Source organism: Pollicipes pollicipes, unplaced genomic scaffold, assembly GCF_011947565.3.
Source record: "Pollicipes pollicipes isolate AB1234 unplaced genomic scaffold, Ppol_2.1 Scaffold_5658;HRSCAF=6696_pilon_pilon_pilon, whole genome shotgun sequence".
NCBI classification, from domain to species: Eukaryota; Metazoa; Arthropoda; class Thecostraca; order Pollicipedomorpha; family Pollicipedidae; genus Pollicipes; species Pollicipes pollicipes.
The window spans coordinates 94,241-109,906 of record NW_023596729.1 but is presented as its reverse complement, the minus strand read 5'-3'; the positions used below and the strand labels follow the sequence as shown (position 1 = coordinate 109,906).

Here is a 15,666-nt window from a genome sequence, read left to right as displayed (position 1 = left end):
CGGCACACTGCACATGCCCCCAGACGAGGGACTCCGGCGGCGCACCGTCACACCATACAGACGGGTGACTTCCGCGGCACAAAACCGTCACAACAGTCCAGACGGAGGCCGGACTCCGCGGCACACAGCCAATGCCAGTCCATACGGATCGTACGACTGCACACTTTCACACACACACAGCCCTCCAGACGGAGCGCACCCCGCGGCACACCGTCACAGCCAGTCCAGGCGGAGCGGACCCCGCGGCACACCGTCACAGCCAGTCCAGACGGAGCGGACTCCGCGGCACACCGTCACTGCCAGTCCGGACGGAGCGGACCCCGCGGCACACCGTCACAGCCAGTCCAGACGGAGCGAACCCCGCCGCACACCGGCCTGCCGCCGGAGGGTCGTACTTGGGTAGAGTCGAGATGCACCCATTGCGCACGCACTGACGGGCTGACGGGCGGGCACCATGGGTGCGTACCTGGTTGGAGTCGAGGTACAGCTCCTCGAGAGTGCGCTCGAAGGTGAACACCTCTCCGGGCACATCGCGCAGTGAAGTGTGCCGGTAGTCGAGCTCGTGCACCTCTTCGGCCCGGGCTCGGAAACAGCCGCACAGCCCCAGCATCTGTCGCAAGGCGGCCAACAGCGCACTGAGTGAGTAGATCAGAGCGATGGTGGCCGATGATTCCTATGGCATGTGATCTGAGCTTGTCTCGTTTAAACTAGAACTAGAACTGGGCAACCAGAGAGTTGTATTAGCATTGAAAGAGCTCACAGGCACCCTTTCTTGCCACTGAGCACAAACAACAATGCTGTTTGTTATGCTTGAAGATTTAAAGCATGGCAGTGGGAGGGAGTAGGTTTTTCTGCCAATGCAATAGTCAGAGTTTCGGATAAGCACAAACCTCCAAGCTCTGTCACATTTATATGCGCAGGTTTAGATGAAGGGTACAGGCAGGACAGCTTCCAGCCTTTGCAGAAGTTGTTCAGGTGCGTGCGGATGCTTGATAGAATCATCTTAGGAAGCATCAATGTCTGAGCCCCAATTTGAACAAGCAAAGGAGTGGCATGTGACAATTGAAAACAATAAAAAACATAATCAAGGCAGTCATAATTTGTACATGCATACAGAAACATGCATAAAATGTATGAGACACATAAATTACTGGTAAAGAATGGACCAGAAAAGTACAACATGTTTATTCAGACCACAATCCCATCTCATAGAAACAGTTTTTTGCTGATCTTGGGGGAAAATGTCATTGTAATATGTGAGAATCTTTTAACCATTAAGCATCTCTTTGGCAGAGATTGATACATCATTGCCCATATATCATCAAACCAGTTACTAACAGTAGTTGCATGCTATAATGCAACTTAAATCTCATAACTTGCGTAACACTGGCATTTGTAGGCAGCTTGGTATGTACACTATACATCTGCAGCACACAATGTCCAGCCCAAGAAACTGTAAAACCAGCAAAGTTCCTATTGCATGTGGTGGTTTGCTTGAAGTTTGCAGTGCTTTGGTGCAAGTGCTAGCAATTAACAGTGAAATGCTCTACTCTGCTGTTGTGTGTGGATTATCTGCCCACATAAGGAGGGTTACACTACTGCACATTACAACACTTATTTAACCATGCTTCTGTTGGTCATCACAGTGAACTGTAAGGTAGATTTGAGCCATTCTAGCTAATTTGCTCTCAAGCAGATCTTTACAGCAAACAAGGTGGTGAATGAACATCACATACCACTAAATAGGTACATATCAAGTTGCCTGGCTGAGGTCTGATATTCTAGAGAGCTAAGGGCCAAATGTCACAGCCTAGACTGCAGCTAATCAGAAATACCCCAAAAGGTGATTCTCTACTTCTTCTTTGTTAGCAGCCACAGAAGGTTCATACCCATGCCTGGAATGATGTGGTTGAATGTGAAAGGGAACACTGCTTGCACATACCAGCACTAAGTCCTGCATAGCAAAATTTATCCTGTAGAATATGCAGGATGTAAACATAAATTATATGCCCAAACCTCCAGCTCCCAATCAGCCACTGAACCCACACATCAGCCACTGCTAATCTGCTGCCCTTTGACCCCAGCCTTGACATCTGACCTGCCCAGCCTGATTGCTGAGCCTGAGGGATCTGAATGCTGGGTTAACCTCTATCTGGCTCAATGGTGACTGGCTCATCTTGAATGATGGGAGGAACAACAGACAGCGAATCCAGGGCTGGGATATGATAATATGAGCAAATCTATACATCCCTGTAACTTTCAACGCACATATCTTATACTTTATTATTATAACCTATTCACATGGCCTATGCATCTAAGGCACAGCATGGGCAGAACTAGTGGTGCTCCAATTTTTCTTCTAGAGATGCATGCCACTTAGCTTATAAACTTTCTGAATAGATATATGCCAATTAATTTGGCAAAATGTAAGCTAAAAAAATATTTCTCTAACTGCATTTCGACTAGAATATCAATTCTGTAACCAGCTTGGAATGCTTTTAGAGATTTGTCAAGGACCAGCATTCAGCCTACATTTATGCCCATGCTCAAGCAAGACTCAAGATCCAGTATGGAGTTAAGGACACCAACAAGAACTGTGATCTTACCTGCAATTCTTGGCTACAAAAAGTGTATGCATGATGCACACACACACTTATACAGGTTTCATAAGTATCTACTACAGAATGGACAAGGATATCTTCTTTTTCAAGTAAAAATATCCATCAAAAGATAACTGACAAATTTTAACATGTGCTGGTATTTAAATCTAAGCCCATTTGAGCTAGAAACCGCAATTTAGAGTATGGTGAGTGAAAAAAGTGAAAAAAGGATCTGCTAGTCTAGCATTCATGGCAAGTCAATGCTAGCCAGGAATCAGGCCCCAGCTTTAAACAGGAAGCAGTGGAAACCAGGAACCAGGGCCTAGCATCCATTTACATTAGAACTTAAGGCAGTCAAAAACCAGAACCTTGCATTTATAAAAGAAGCAGTTACCAGCAGGATCCAGAACCTCACCCTCATAAGTGAAATTTGGAACCAGAAACCAAAATTTATAACTAGGCATATCCCTGCCAGCCAGCTTGGATGCATGCTGTACACCTCTTCATGTCACTCTACATCTAAGGGATGCCCTGTGCTGTTGAAATTGACTACAAAACATAATTGATAGTTGGATCACACAGATGTAACACAGGGTATAATCCATATTCAGAGCACAGTAACTAATGGTCCACTCAACAGCTCATAGAAAATGGCTGAAACCATTTTATTAAATGGCAAGGACCCATAACACTCCAAAATCCCCATCACTGACAGGGAATAGGACATCACATTAAAAATGCTCCAAGGCCTCACTGCAGCCTAATCACCTTCAAGACTCTGAAATTCTCAAACCGCTGCATAGCGCTCCTCGCAGTTCTGTTCACTGCCTGCCCTGAGTAATGTTCCACTTGAGCAACCATGCATGAGTTTGACGAACCCGTAATTACGGGTGCAACGAGGACATTTCCAACATCAGTTTCAAGGCAGCAGCACACTCCACCAGAAACCTACCGCTGAAGCATCAAAGTTTCCGCGCTTCTGTAACCATAGAGTAGATAATACGTTGTAAGCCAATTCAATATGAATGGACCGTGTGAACCGCCCTCTTCTCCCCTCCCGCAACTCTCCCTCGGTCGGCTTGGTGGTAATCAACCGTCATATCCTGACGATATTCTGGTTGTATGTTAAGCGCCATGATTGCCGAGAAACTGAATCTAGTAGCTTTCCGGTAAGTCAGCCAAATGCTGGTCCCAAAAATTGTTCGTGAATATAGACGATAGCCATCTATGCTTTACCAGCTCTAATATTTAGATTACAGGATAAAACGTGTAGGATTGAATCCCGTGTTTACCCTTTCTGCGCTTTTGTTGTTTTTAAACTAGCGCGTAGCAATTGATAACTAGATGTTTACAATTTGAAATCAATTTTTGTTTGACCTTGAAAACAAAACCTGTTTCATGGACTCGATGTGCTCAATCTATGGACATAAGCCAACGAGGTTCTCCCAAATGTCGAAATTTGTCACATTTCCAGTTTAGTACTTATGTGGAAACTGCGCAGGCCATAGAACATTAAAAAAAATACTCAAGTGACACATTTAGATATGGAAGCGTTTTCGCCATTTGTCAGCCTTGATATAAACGTAAATAGCGTCTTTGGCAACGCTCACACACTTGTTTAGTGTGAATGGATTACGATGTGTGTAGTGTGATGGGTGGAGCGGATCGCTGGCAGGTAAATGGACCGTAAATAAATTGAGACGAAGAACATTCTATAAAATTTGGAAAAGTTCCCAGCCTCTTCGAATACAGGCACAATGCCCACCCACCTACGTAGCATCAAAACGAAATGAAATTTATCTCCGGTCAGTGGTGCAAGCGAGGCTACCCAACGTGCAGCATCGCTCAGTTTGGGCATCGTTAGGCTGTAGGCGATTGGCCGGCTCTGGTCTCCGGCCTGAGTGGGATGATTTATCTACTCACAATTTTGTGTTGCAGTGAACAGGATGAGGTGCTGAGTTTGTGCAGCTGCATGACTGGTGACCTGCCCAGCATCCACTACGCCTGGTACTGCCTGTGGCTCCCAGCAAGAGTTGACAGTACAGTGGATATATTCAGCAGAGAAAGAAGATTAATTTAGAATGTTTAATATAAAGAATATTGTGAAGAACATCACAGATCGGGTATGTACCACCCACTTAATCCACCAGCATTTAGTCATGTTGGTCTGCATGCCTCAGAGAACATTTACAAGGTGCTTGGAGAAGTCAATTCCTAATGCATGAAACAGCACCACCTTTCCAATGGGTTTTGTTGGTGTCTACCTTAATTTGTGGATATGGCCCCATTGACAGTGGAGAAGTTGACAGGAAAGAGTGGCAATGGCCAGGCTTTTTCAAATATTTAGAAATGTATTTTAGTCCCTGCAACTCTTGTTGCTTTGCCCTGTCCACTTACCTGCTTCAAGGAAATACAAGATCATGCAATGTCACTATGGAAATCCTTGCATGTTGGATAGTCTGTACAGTAAAAAAGGCTTGATGTTGGCATTACCAACAATATTCTCAATAAGCCATGCAGGCTTAATATACTTATATGCTGAATTATCAGATTCTGTTTGTGTAATTATTCTGGATGTTATATATAATTCATGGTACATAAGTTTAAACTATGCCATGTGTCAGTAGTCCAAGACATACAAGCTGCATTCTGCTGACAATGCCAAGTTGTGCAAGCTCAGCCTATATGCATTAGTAGACCTCGTGGCATTGTTTTCTGGACATTGTGGTAAACCTCTTGAATGCATTGGTAGACCTTGTGGCTACTGATGCCATTGGAGCACCACATGCTGTTTTAACCTATGCAATGTTCTATTTTGTGGAAATGTGTGAATTCCTAAAGAATGATTTGGTAAAAGTTTGCAGGCCCATGTATGATGTCAGGCTGGCAATGGCAATGCATATAATTTTAGTAATTCATCCTTGTTCAAATATTAACCAAGCCAGTGATGAAGGTGCATCATTAGGCCAGTCATTTGCAGGCATCCCCAGGGTTCATTAGAAGTGGTGGCAATACCGCAAATCCATGCATTGGCAAATCCTTTATCTTATTTGATCTTGTATGGTTAACAAGCAACCAAACTACATTACATGATTGCAGACTTGCTACAAGTGCTGTTATTTGCTTAGTTCTTTCTTAAAGAATTCATGAAAGGTTATCTCAGATCAGCAAGATTAAAATTTAATTACATGCTCAAATTATGGAAGTACACCTCAATAGTTAAGTGGATAGACCAGCTACTGCATGATATCTGTTAGTAAGGTTTAGGAAAATATTTTGTACTTGACTTTCAGTGCAGAGTCTGGCAAAGTATTCTCTCTAAGTTATAGAAAAAACAATGTTTTCAGCATTTCACTAGCTAAATTGCTGCTTATGCTAACAAGGTAATGATGCATTCTTAAATTGATTAACCCTTGTGGTTGTTTTTGGTCACTCAATGTTTTTCATCATTTTGGTGGAACAAAATTTAATACATATAACAGGATTAACTGATCTTATTACAATGATTTAGGTTTTCATTTAATTCAGGAATTACTTGTACAGTATTACTGTAGAATAAGGAAGAGCCATGAAAGTATTACATGCTGCATCAGCTCAAGATAACTATCACCAGCCAGCATAACAGCCTCCTGCCTGGTGCTAAACCATGCCAGCAGAACCATGAGCACACCTGCTGGACAATGCCTGGGTGCCGAGGGCACCAGCGTGCCATGCTAACAGTCTGGTGCAATGCTAACAGGCCAGTGCCGGGCCGGGCTGGGCGGCGCGCGGACGGGGCACTGAGGGGCGGTGTGCGCCTTTCAGGAGCGCGCGCGGCGGTGATGGCGGCGGCGCCGGCGGACGGCCGGCTGCCGGACGAGCTGTGCCACGAGCTGCGCCGATGGTGCCGCGACCAGGGCCTGGTCGGCGAGCTGCGCGCCTTCTTGCGCCAGCGGCTGGTGGGCCTAGTGGGCGGCGGGTGCGCGGCGCCGGCCGACGCGCCGCCGCTGGCGCTGCTCGCCGCCGACCTGCTGCGTCACCTGGGACTGTGGTTCGCGCGCGCTGTGCTCACCTCGGAGGCGGGTCTGGCGCTGGCCGGGCCGCCCGACGCGCGCCTCTCAGCCGCAGAGGTGGCCCGCGTGGTGGCGGCCTGCGGCGGCGCCGCCGGCCGGCCCGTGTGTGACGATTACTGGGCGGGAGACGAGCCGCTGGTGACGGTGCTCTTGCGACGGCGCCGACCGGCCGCGCCGGCCGAGCCGACAGCGCCCGCTGAGCCGGCAGCGCCCGCTGACGGCGAGTGCCGCCAGGCCGGCAGCCTGGAGCTGGGCCTGCTGCAGTACCGGCGCCGCGCCGACCGGAAGGCCCAGGAGCGAGTGGCTCAAGAAGTCGACAGATTCAGGAAAGACGAGCTGAAGAAGATACAGAAACGCGAATACCAGCGATACAAGAGCAAGCTGGAAATGCTCCGTCAGGAGATGCAGGAGAAATACGAGATGGAGTTGGAATCAGCCAAGAGGCGGCTAGACGTGGAAAGAGATGGGCTTATTGCCGGCTTGGACTTGGAGAGGCAGCGTTTGGAGCAGTATAAGAACACCCTTCATACCCGAGATCGGAGCATCAAAGAGAAAGAACTTCTGTTGAATGATTCTCTTGCAAACCATTCGTTTCAAACACATCGTCTTTCTCCAGAGAAGGCAGCTTGCGACAAGATGTCGCAGACCGATTTTGCCGTCACTACCGCCAGTCAGACAGAACCTACTTTGCCACACCGCGCGAAATTGAACGTGACGTTCGACGCCGAAAACGGCGAGGAGCCGTTCCACTATCACTCCGTGGCGACACCACGTCGCCTTGTGATCCCTTCACACCTCGCCTCGCCGGACCGTCCGCCTAGCCGCCAGATTCAGCCCGACCGCCTCCGCGCCGCCGGGACAGACCTGCGGCCAGTGGCAGTGTCGGAACGGGAGGCGAGCCACAGCGGCGGTGACGCCGGCTGGGCCAGCATGCGGCCTCCCGCCGCCGCCAGGGAGCGGCTCATGGCGGAGCTGGAGCGGCGCGTGGCGCAGCTGGAGACCAGCCTATCGGCCAGTCGCTCCGGCTCGCAGGTCTCCTCTCCGGAGCGGCCGCGGGCGGCGGCGGCGGCAGCGGCCGGTCACATCGGGTCGCCTGAGCCGGCGGCTGTGTGCTGCGCAGGCCGCGCGCCCGCCCTGCTCGAAGAGAACACACGCTACCGCGTGGCACTGGAGCGGCAGCGCGTCGTGCTGGAGAGCCTGGCGGAGCGCTCGGCGGAGCTGGAAGTGCAGATGCGCGCGCTGCAGCTGGCGTCACAGCAGGCGCGCCTGCTGGAGAGCGGTGGCGCGGCCGAGCGACCGCTGGCCACCTGTCCGCACCCTCTAGCGCCGCCGCCGCCGCCGCCGGAGCCGGCGCCAGTGCCTGCTCCGGCGGCGGCGCCAGTGCCGCTGGTCGACACGGATAACCTGCTTGCCGACACCCGTGGCCGACTGGGCGCACTGTCGGCGCAGGCCGGCCGGCTGGCACGCCAGTTCCGTGCCTACCAGGCCGGCCGACAGCAGGAGGAGCTGGAGCGGGCGCTAGGCGGCGTGCGGCGCCAGCTGTTTGGCGGCGAAGAGCGCGTGACGCCGCCGTCGCCGCAGCCGCGGCCCACCACGCTCTCGCCGGCAGGTGTGGCGGCCGGCGGCAGGCCGGCCGGACACCCGCGCACCTGGTCCGAGCCGGCCGACCCTGGCGCCGCCGCCTCGCGCGACGCTCGGATCGAGGAGGTGCTCCGGCGGAGCCGCCTGGCGGCCGCGCTCAGTCCCGGGGCGGCCGAGAACCGGAGCGGCGGCGCGCTCACTGGCCAGGACCGGAAGCTCGGCGCGCCGGCCGGCCGGGACTGGTGGGTGGGCGCGCCGCTGGGTCGAGACCTTCAGTCGGCGGTCCGCTCTGCGCTGCCCGTCCGACCCGTCAGGGACGTGTCGGAGGCGCCGTCGCGCTCCGGCCGGCCGCCGGTGCCGGTCGGGAGTGCAGAGCGGTGGTCGAACGCGCTCGGCTCGTCCCAGAGCGCGCGTCCGGCGACGGATCGGGGCCGCCCGGCCGGATCGCGGCTCTTCAGCCTGCTCGCTCCGGACCCTGAGAGCGAGAGCGAAGCCACCTCGGCCCCACCCCGGCTGCCGCCGACCGCCCAGCACCAGACGGACGCGGCCGTTAGCTGGACAGGGCCGGGTGACCGTCGGGGAACGAACCCGGAGGTGACCGGGTCACCGGCGCAGGTGGCGAGCTGGCAGAGGCCGGCGGACAGACCGGTCTCATTTGACTCTGACAGGGCTGACGGACAGCTGGGAGTCCAGCTGGACTTGGACACGCAGTGGAAGAGCTCCGCGAAGCTGCAGGAGCGACGGGACCATGCAAGGGCAGAGGCAAGCGCGCGTGACGGTCCCGCGGCAACTGGGCAGGGTCAGGTTGAGGAGCAGCAGGCTCGCTCTGACGCGAGTCCACAGTTGGGGTTTTCTACCGGCGATGACAAGACTAACTCCCAGCCTCTGCCCACGGATCAAACATCGGAGCCAAACCCGGCCGTGGATCTGGGCTCGCACTGGAAACCCAGCGTAGATTTGGACTCGCAGTGGAGAAGTGGTGCGGGCCCTCTCCCGCCTGCAGGCGCGGAACCACAAGACAGCGTCGACGTCGATGGTGAGGCGGCTGGCACCGCCGAGCAGCAATGGCCGGGTGTGCAGCAGGAGCGGCCACCCGGTCCGGACAGCCCGGCGGACGCAGATGATACGGCGCGGTCCGCCGGTCCGTCTCCGGCTCCTCCGGCCGTCGACCTGGAGGCCCTGTGGAGACCGGCCGCTCAGCGGGCCGCGGCGTCGGCGGAGCAGGCGCCAGCCGCCGAACAGACACATACGGACGGTGACGTCAGTCGACGCCTGCCTGATGACGACAGACAACGGCAACGGGATGAGATCAGCAAGCCCCGGTCTCCCGATTATGACATCACACACGGTCGTTCTGCCGGCGACGTCGCCAGCCGCCGCTCACCCGATGATGACGTCATCAGCCGCCCCTCACCCGATGATGAGGTTATCAGTCGCCGCGCAGCCGATGATGAAGCTATCAGTCGGCGCTCACCCGATGATGACGTTGTCAGTCGCCGCTCACCCAATGATGACATCACCAATCGCCGCTCACCCGATGATGTCACCAGCCGCCGCTCACCGCCGGTGGTGACGCCGCTGCGGCCGTCCGGCGGCGGCGACAGCGGCTCGGCAGAGCGCAGCGGCGCGCTGCTCCGCTCGTCGCTGGGGTACGCGGTGGAGGCGGCCGGCGCCGGGGCGTTCCCGCTGCCGATGAGCGAGACGCCGCCGCCGGAGGAGACGGCCGGGTCCGGCGGCGCCTCGCCCCCGGCGGCGGCGCGATCCGGCTCGGCCGGCTCCGGTCGGCGGCGCTCGGAGGCCGGCTCGTCGGGGCCCGGCCGGTCGCCGTCCGAGTCCATCTCGGCGGCGATCGGTGCCGACTCCGGCGGCGACGATGACGACTTCTGGGGGTGAGCGGCCGCCGACAGTGCGCCGGCCGGCGGAGGAGACTGCGATCACGGAGGCGCGCTCGCCCTGAGCATGGAGAGCAACGAAAGCATCGTGATCTGGGTGAAGTGCTCGCTGATCTTGTGCATCAGCTGTTAATCGGTGATAACGGTGTTGTGCACACGGCCATGACGCCCGTTCGATCATGTGACAATACGTTTCAAGCATTGTTGTGTTGCGTGCTTTATGCCTTGCGCAGTTGGAAAACGTGTCCGTCCATGCCGACCACAGAGTTAATGAAATAGGCACATCTCCTTAGCACTGCTGTCTACAATGTTTCTTAGATGCAGCTCACCTAATGGATGCGACGTATTTACCTTTACCCGCTGTAGTAATTGTATGTACGAATTGGTGCTGTTTGTATACGAAGTTAATGTTCGACACATTCAATACAAGTTAGATTGCATTGTCTTTGTTTGATTTCTTTACCCCTCAAACACGAAAGACGATGGCAACTAGCACACAGGGAGCCGGTGTAACGCTATGACTGCTTGCGTAAAGTGATAACCTACTGTATAGGCAAATCGCTGTCTGCTTTGGTGTGCTGCCCCCGTTTTTTTATTCATCGTCGTTAATTTTATCGTCATTCACCATTTATCATTTCATCATTTCAAATAGCTGGTTTGTCGTGCGGTTTTATACTAACTGCACGACTTGCGCTCTGTGGACGTTATGTTGCAAAGTCAAACGGGATAATTTCAACAAGTCCATAGCCACCAAATTCATCTGAAACGTGCACCGTTGTGCTGCTTTTCCACGGGACACCGAATGCTTCCCTGGTTTTTGAGCGTCACGGATGGGCACAGAACATTCACTTTAATTCATTCCAGGCGTTCTGTCGACATATGCTTTTTGGCAAAAGTCGTTTTTATTGTTGAACGACTCGGACTGTTTGCCCCATCCATCTCTTCGTGTAGATAGCTGTTCATGCTCTACGACATACGCATCGCGTGTAGAATCGGTATCATTTTGACTGCAAGTGACAAGGCTCACACTTCGGGAGGATGGAGGGCTGAAGGGTGTCAGTTGTGGCCCGCTGTTGCCATATGGAGGGCGTCAGATGTGGCCTGCTGTTGCCAGGTGGAAGGCGTCAGACGTGGCCCGCTGTTGCCATGTGGAGGGCGTCAGATGTGGCCCGCTGTTGCCAGGTGGAGGGTGGCCGGACGGCGTCGGTCTCCTCAGCAGAAGATGCCTCGGCCGCTGTCGGCGGTGCCGAAGGCTTCCTCTGCCCCACCTGCATGAAGGGCTTCGCCACTCCGGAACAGCTGCAGCAACATGACCAGACGGCGCACATCGACCCCTGTACGTCCGGCTGACCGGCTGGCCGGGGGTCACGGCTGGCCGCCGCACAAATACGGTTTGGATTGGTCGTTGGGTGGTGGCGCCCGACCATGCGTCTTTAGTCGACCATTTGGAAGGCTCGGTACAATCTGAGGGAGCGGTCTGAAGGGTTGTTGGAAACGGTCAAACCTTAAGTTATGACGTTGAAATGACAATGTCGGCAGTGGCTTTCTGAAATTCACATACTGATGCTAATAGATTCGTCTTGCTCATGACTCGGATAGCTTTATGCTGGGTGGTTTCAAAGCTGTTTCGTCAGTGGATCACGGCGTGTCAGTTTATAGTTGCAGCCGTGTCGTAAAGGGCCCTCTCCGCTCGCCGTCGCGCCTGGCTGGCGCTGGCTGCGGCCGAACGAGCGCCACTGACCACGCCACGTGTGACCGCCGCAGCCGCCACCTACCTGTGCCCGGTCTGCAAGGCTCGGCTGACCTCGTCGGCGGAGCTGGAGCAGCACTTCGCCAGGAACCACCCGCCGCTGCCGCAGTCGGACGACGTCGAGGTGCTGCAGCACGAGCTGACCGATGTCAACACCACGCTGAGGGTGAGTCCGGCGCCGCGGCGCCCGGCGATAGACTGCCGGCGGCGGCCCCTAACATCCGCCGAGCGTTGCGATGGGCCTGTGGATCTCGCTAGTTGGCAGTCTAAGATTCTCTGAATTTAGCGCTCGTAATGGACTTCTGAGGTGGCCTTCGGGAGGCGGTTCGGCTGCAGCAGCGGGTGACAGCTTTGGGACCGTGCCGCCGCTGCCCCCAGGAGGAGCGCTGGTACAGTGAGGAGCTGAAGCGGGAGGTGGCCCGGCTGCAGCAGCTGGTGGAGGCGACACAGTCCGAGGAGACGATGTTGTACCAGGAGCAGATCAAGGCGCTGCAGGAGAGCAAGGTGAACGGGCGGCCGTCCGAGTCAGCCCCGCGGGCCGTGTGGGGTCGTACCCAGCCCCAGCACAGCTGCTGACGGGCTGCCGGGGGAGCACGGAGTAATGGCTTAAGTGGAGAGTTTTCCAACTGTCGAAGCTATAAAGATTTGATAATTCATGACACTCGATGACCCGTATATGATCTTCACTGCCTTCCCATGGTCCCTTCCTTTTCATTACCCGGATATAGTCTTATCTCCCATCCACCATCACCCCCCTCTCCCCCGGAGGTAGAGCGTTTTGTTCGCCACGGCCGGTGCCGCGTCAGCACTGTTGGCACGGTATCCCCGGCGATGAGTGCCGCCGCTGAGCCGCGCCGAGCCTGGAGCCCGCCTGTCGGCAGGCGCTGGTCACCTCCGAGGTGATGTTGCTGCGGAAGCAGCTGACGGAGGCGCTGGAGAGCAGTACAGCTCTGAAGCAGGACTACAAGACGCTGCAGGAGAAGGTGAAGGGAATAGAAGGAGAGCAGGAGGTCCGGGAATGGACGGCATTGCTTTGCTTAATTGTATAGATTTCACGCGCTGTGCCCCCAGTCATTACCACAAGGTGTTGTGAAGGCTCTGGAAAATCATATCTCCTGACCGAGGTTCGCAAAATGTGTATATTTTCAGTGTGTTCCGCGATCTATTATCGCTCTCCAACGTTGTCAGATTGCAAAGCATAATCGTTTGAGATGGGTGGTGGTTACGTAAAGCTCGTTGAGTGGATCGTTTGGATTTAGCCCCAAGTGGTTTGGGTGACGTTTCTTGATATGCTGGAGCTCTCAGCTTTATGTCGATGCTTGGTCTAGTTTTGCCTCATCAATGCATGCACGGTACAATGAATGTGTTTTGCACACATTTCTTTGTGTTGTTCCATTGCCGCCAGACACCAATTCTGCTGTATGTGCATTATATTGTATCATGGCTGTCTCACCTGCTGCGAACTCGTTGCTATCCTCACCGTCTTTGTCGTGACATGGTCCTACAGTCCCTGATTTGTCCCTGTGGACCGGTCATAGTGCACATTCCGTACCGTCCTTAGTCGTAAGTGATCCTCAAGTCTTTGGTCTAGTGGTGATCTGATGGCAGTTCTGAACTTGGCTTGGTCGTACACGTGACAGCACATGTACAACCAAGGCAAATCAGGTCCAAAACTTGACAAATCCAAGTCATCCAAGTCGGGGTCTCGAACGTCCAAGTTCCGTCCTGGTCACGGCGTCGGTCACGTCACGTTCGTAGTGACATGACGCTCTCGCCGTGGCCTGGTCTGATAGCACAGTCGCTGACCTGACCTGACCTGACCTTAGCTGCACCTTTTGACCTGTCGCCCGGCACGTCGGCAGGCCGGGAGCTACGCGGCCGAGAAGGCGGCGCTCAGCGCCGCCGCCGATGACGCCCAGGGCCGAGTCGACATGCTGGAGGCGCAGCTTCAGCTCAAGTAAGGCGCTCGGCACCCGCCACGCGGAGGTGCCCCATACGGCACGCTCCGTTGTCCTGGAGCCACTGTTTACGCCACGCTCTATGCTCTCATTTGCGCTGTGCCATACACAGGAACATGACCGGTGTTTTCATCGCATGAAAAAGTGCGTTTGTGTGTCGTAACGGTTTTTGATAATGGAGGGGGCGGGTTTGAGGTCTGTCTTGCGTCCGCTGGCTGCGGTGTGAGCTGCGCGGCGGCGTCTCCGCGCGTCCGCCGCGGGACCAGCCCTACCGCTGCACCGCCTGACGCCGCCCTGCTGCAGGAACAGCACCGACGACGCGGCCCTGCTGCGTCAGGAGCTGGTCCAGGTGCAGCAGCTGATGGACAGCGCGGCCCGGGAGCGCGAGGCCGAGCGGGACCGGCTGCAGCAGGAGCAGCGGGACCTGCAGGTCAGAGCCGGCCGCCGGCCGCCTCACTGACGGCCGGGCGCAGTGCACCGCGCCGGCTGCAGCAGCCGCGGGAGGCGGGCGCGCACAGCTGTTGGGTCGCACTGTGGTCCCTGCCCGGCTTAGAGCCGGTTTCAAGGGATGTGGAGAATCTCGCTCGTGTTCATCAGATTCTTTCTATGCAGAATTTCACTTCAACCATGTGGGTTTGTTTTCAGGAGAAATACAGTCAGCTGCAGACGGAGCGACAGGCACAGACGAGACAGATCCCCAGCATGGAGGAGGTGGAGCGGTGAGTGGCCTTAGTGGTTTGCCACCGACTCGGGTGTCGCTCAGCCATGTCGAGCGGCAGGCGGACCATCTTGCGACGACGACGATGCTAGAGCTGTGCACCAGTATCAGTTAAAGTGTGGGCCCAAGATTCATGCCGACCGTTTAAGCCAAGGGGTGATTTTTAGACTCAACGAAGTCGTCATGACAGTACGTCTTTTGTGTATTGCGTCGCGAATCGTTCAAATTTAAGTGGAAGCACCTTTAAGATTTTCGCATGACTTATCATGTGAAATATTGAATGCATTTACACATGTTACATGAGCAACATTGAGGCACTGTGTCTCCGTCGCATACCTGGCTGTACAGCACCTTAGTCCGCCTCGCCGCAACGTGCGTGGCCCGCTGCCAGGCTGACATCGCAGCTGAAGCTGAAGAGTGAGACGCTGCAGTCGCGGCTGGACCAGACGATGAGCTCCCTGGACGCCGCCACGGACCAGCTGAGCAGCTGCCAGACCCAGCTGACAGACACAGAGCGGCAGCGGCACCAGCTGGAGACGGAGGTGACGTCACGGGCCCACCCGCGGGACGCGCCGTCAGCAGGGTGACGCTCGGCTGGGGCGAGGGGTCACCGACATGTCGGTCGCGTCATGACGTCACCGTACCGAGGAGGGGTGACGTCACGGGTGGGTCTGCAGGGCATATAAGGCGGGGCCAAGAACGACGCCATCGAGTGGAGGGAGAAATGACGTCATAGCCTGTTGATACACCTCATCAGACGGGCGTGGGGAAGGTGTCGTGTTGTGGACGTAAATAGGTGACCTTGGTTATGTCGGGCAGTGGAGACGATGGATGACGGCGGGCACGTCCCAGGCGTCTGACGAGCTGGCCAGTGTTCCGTGCTTGCCTGCCGTTCGTCACCAGTACCACAGCCGAACCCGCCCCGTCCTCTGCCCTCTGCGGATGCGGCGGGCCGGCGGCCCTCCGCCTGAGCCGTCACGCCGGTGTGCCGTGTTCCAGCTGCGGTCGGCGCGAGACGCGGCTGGCTCGCTGGAGTCGGAGCTGGCGGCGGCGCGCGCCGAGACTCTCCAGCTGCGCGAGGAGGCCGGCGCCGCCCGCTCGGACGCCGACGGCCG

General features: G+C 55.4%; 1 protein-coding gene across 1 annotated transcript; it reads left to right on the top strand.

Moving 5' to 3' along the window:
• Positions 1–4,681: 4,681 nt before the first annotated feature.
• Positions 4,682–14,556, top strand: LOC119102127 (early endosome antigen 1). The gene is made up of 11 exons (XM_037225482.1): positions 4,682–4,723; positions 6,917–7,151; positions 7,773–7,886; positions 8,262–8,359; positions 11,308–11,461; positions 11,890–12,041; positions 12,254–12,379; positions 12,757–12,885; positions 13,738–13,832; positions 14,137–14,182; positions 14,479–14,556. Exons 1-11 carry the CDS (start codon positions 4,682–4,684, stop codon positions 14,554–14,556), a joined length of 1,269 nt encoding a protein of 422 aa, XP_037081377.1.
• The last annotated feature ends 1,110 nt before the right edge of the window (positions 14,557–15,666 follow it).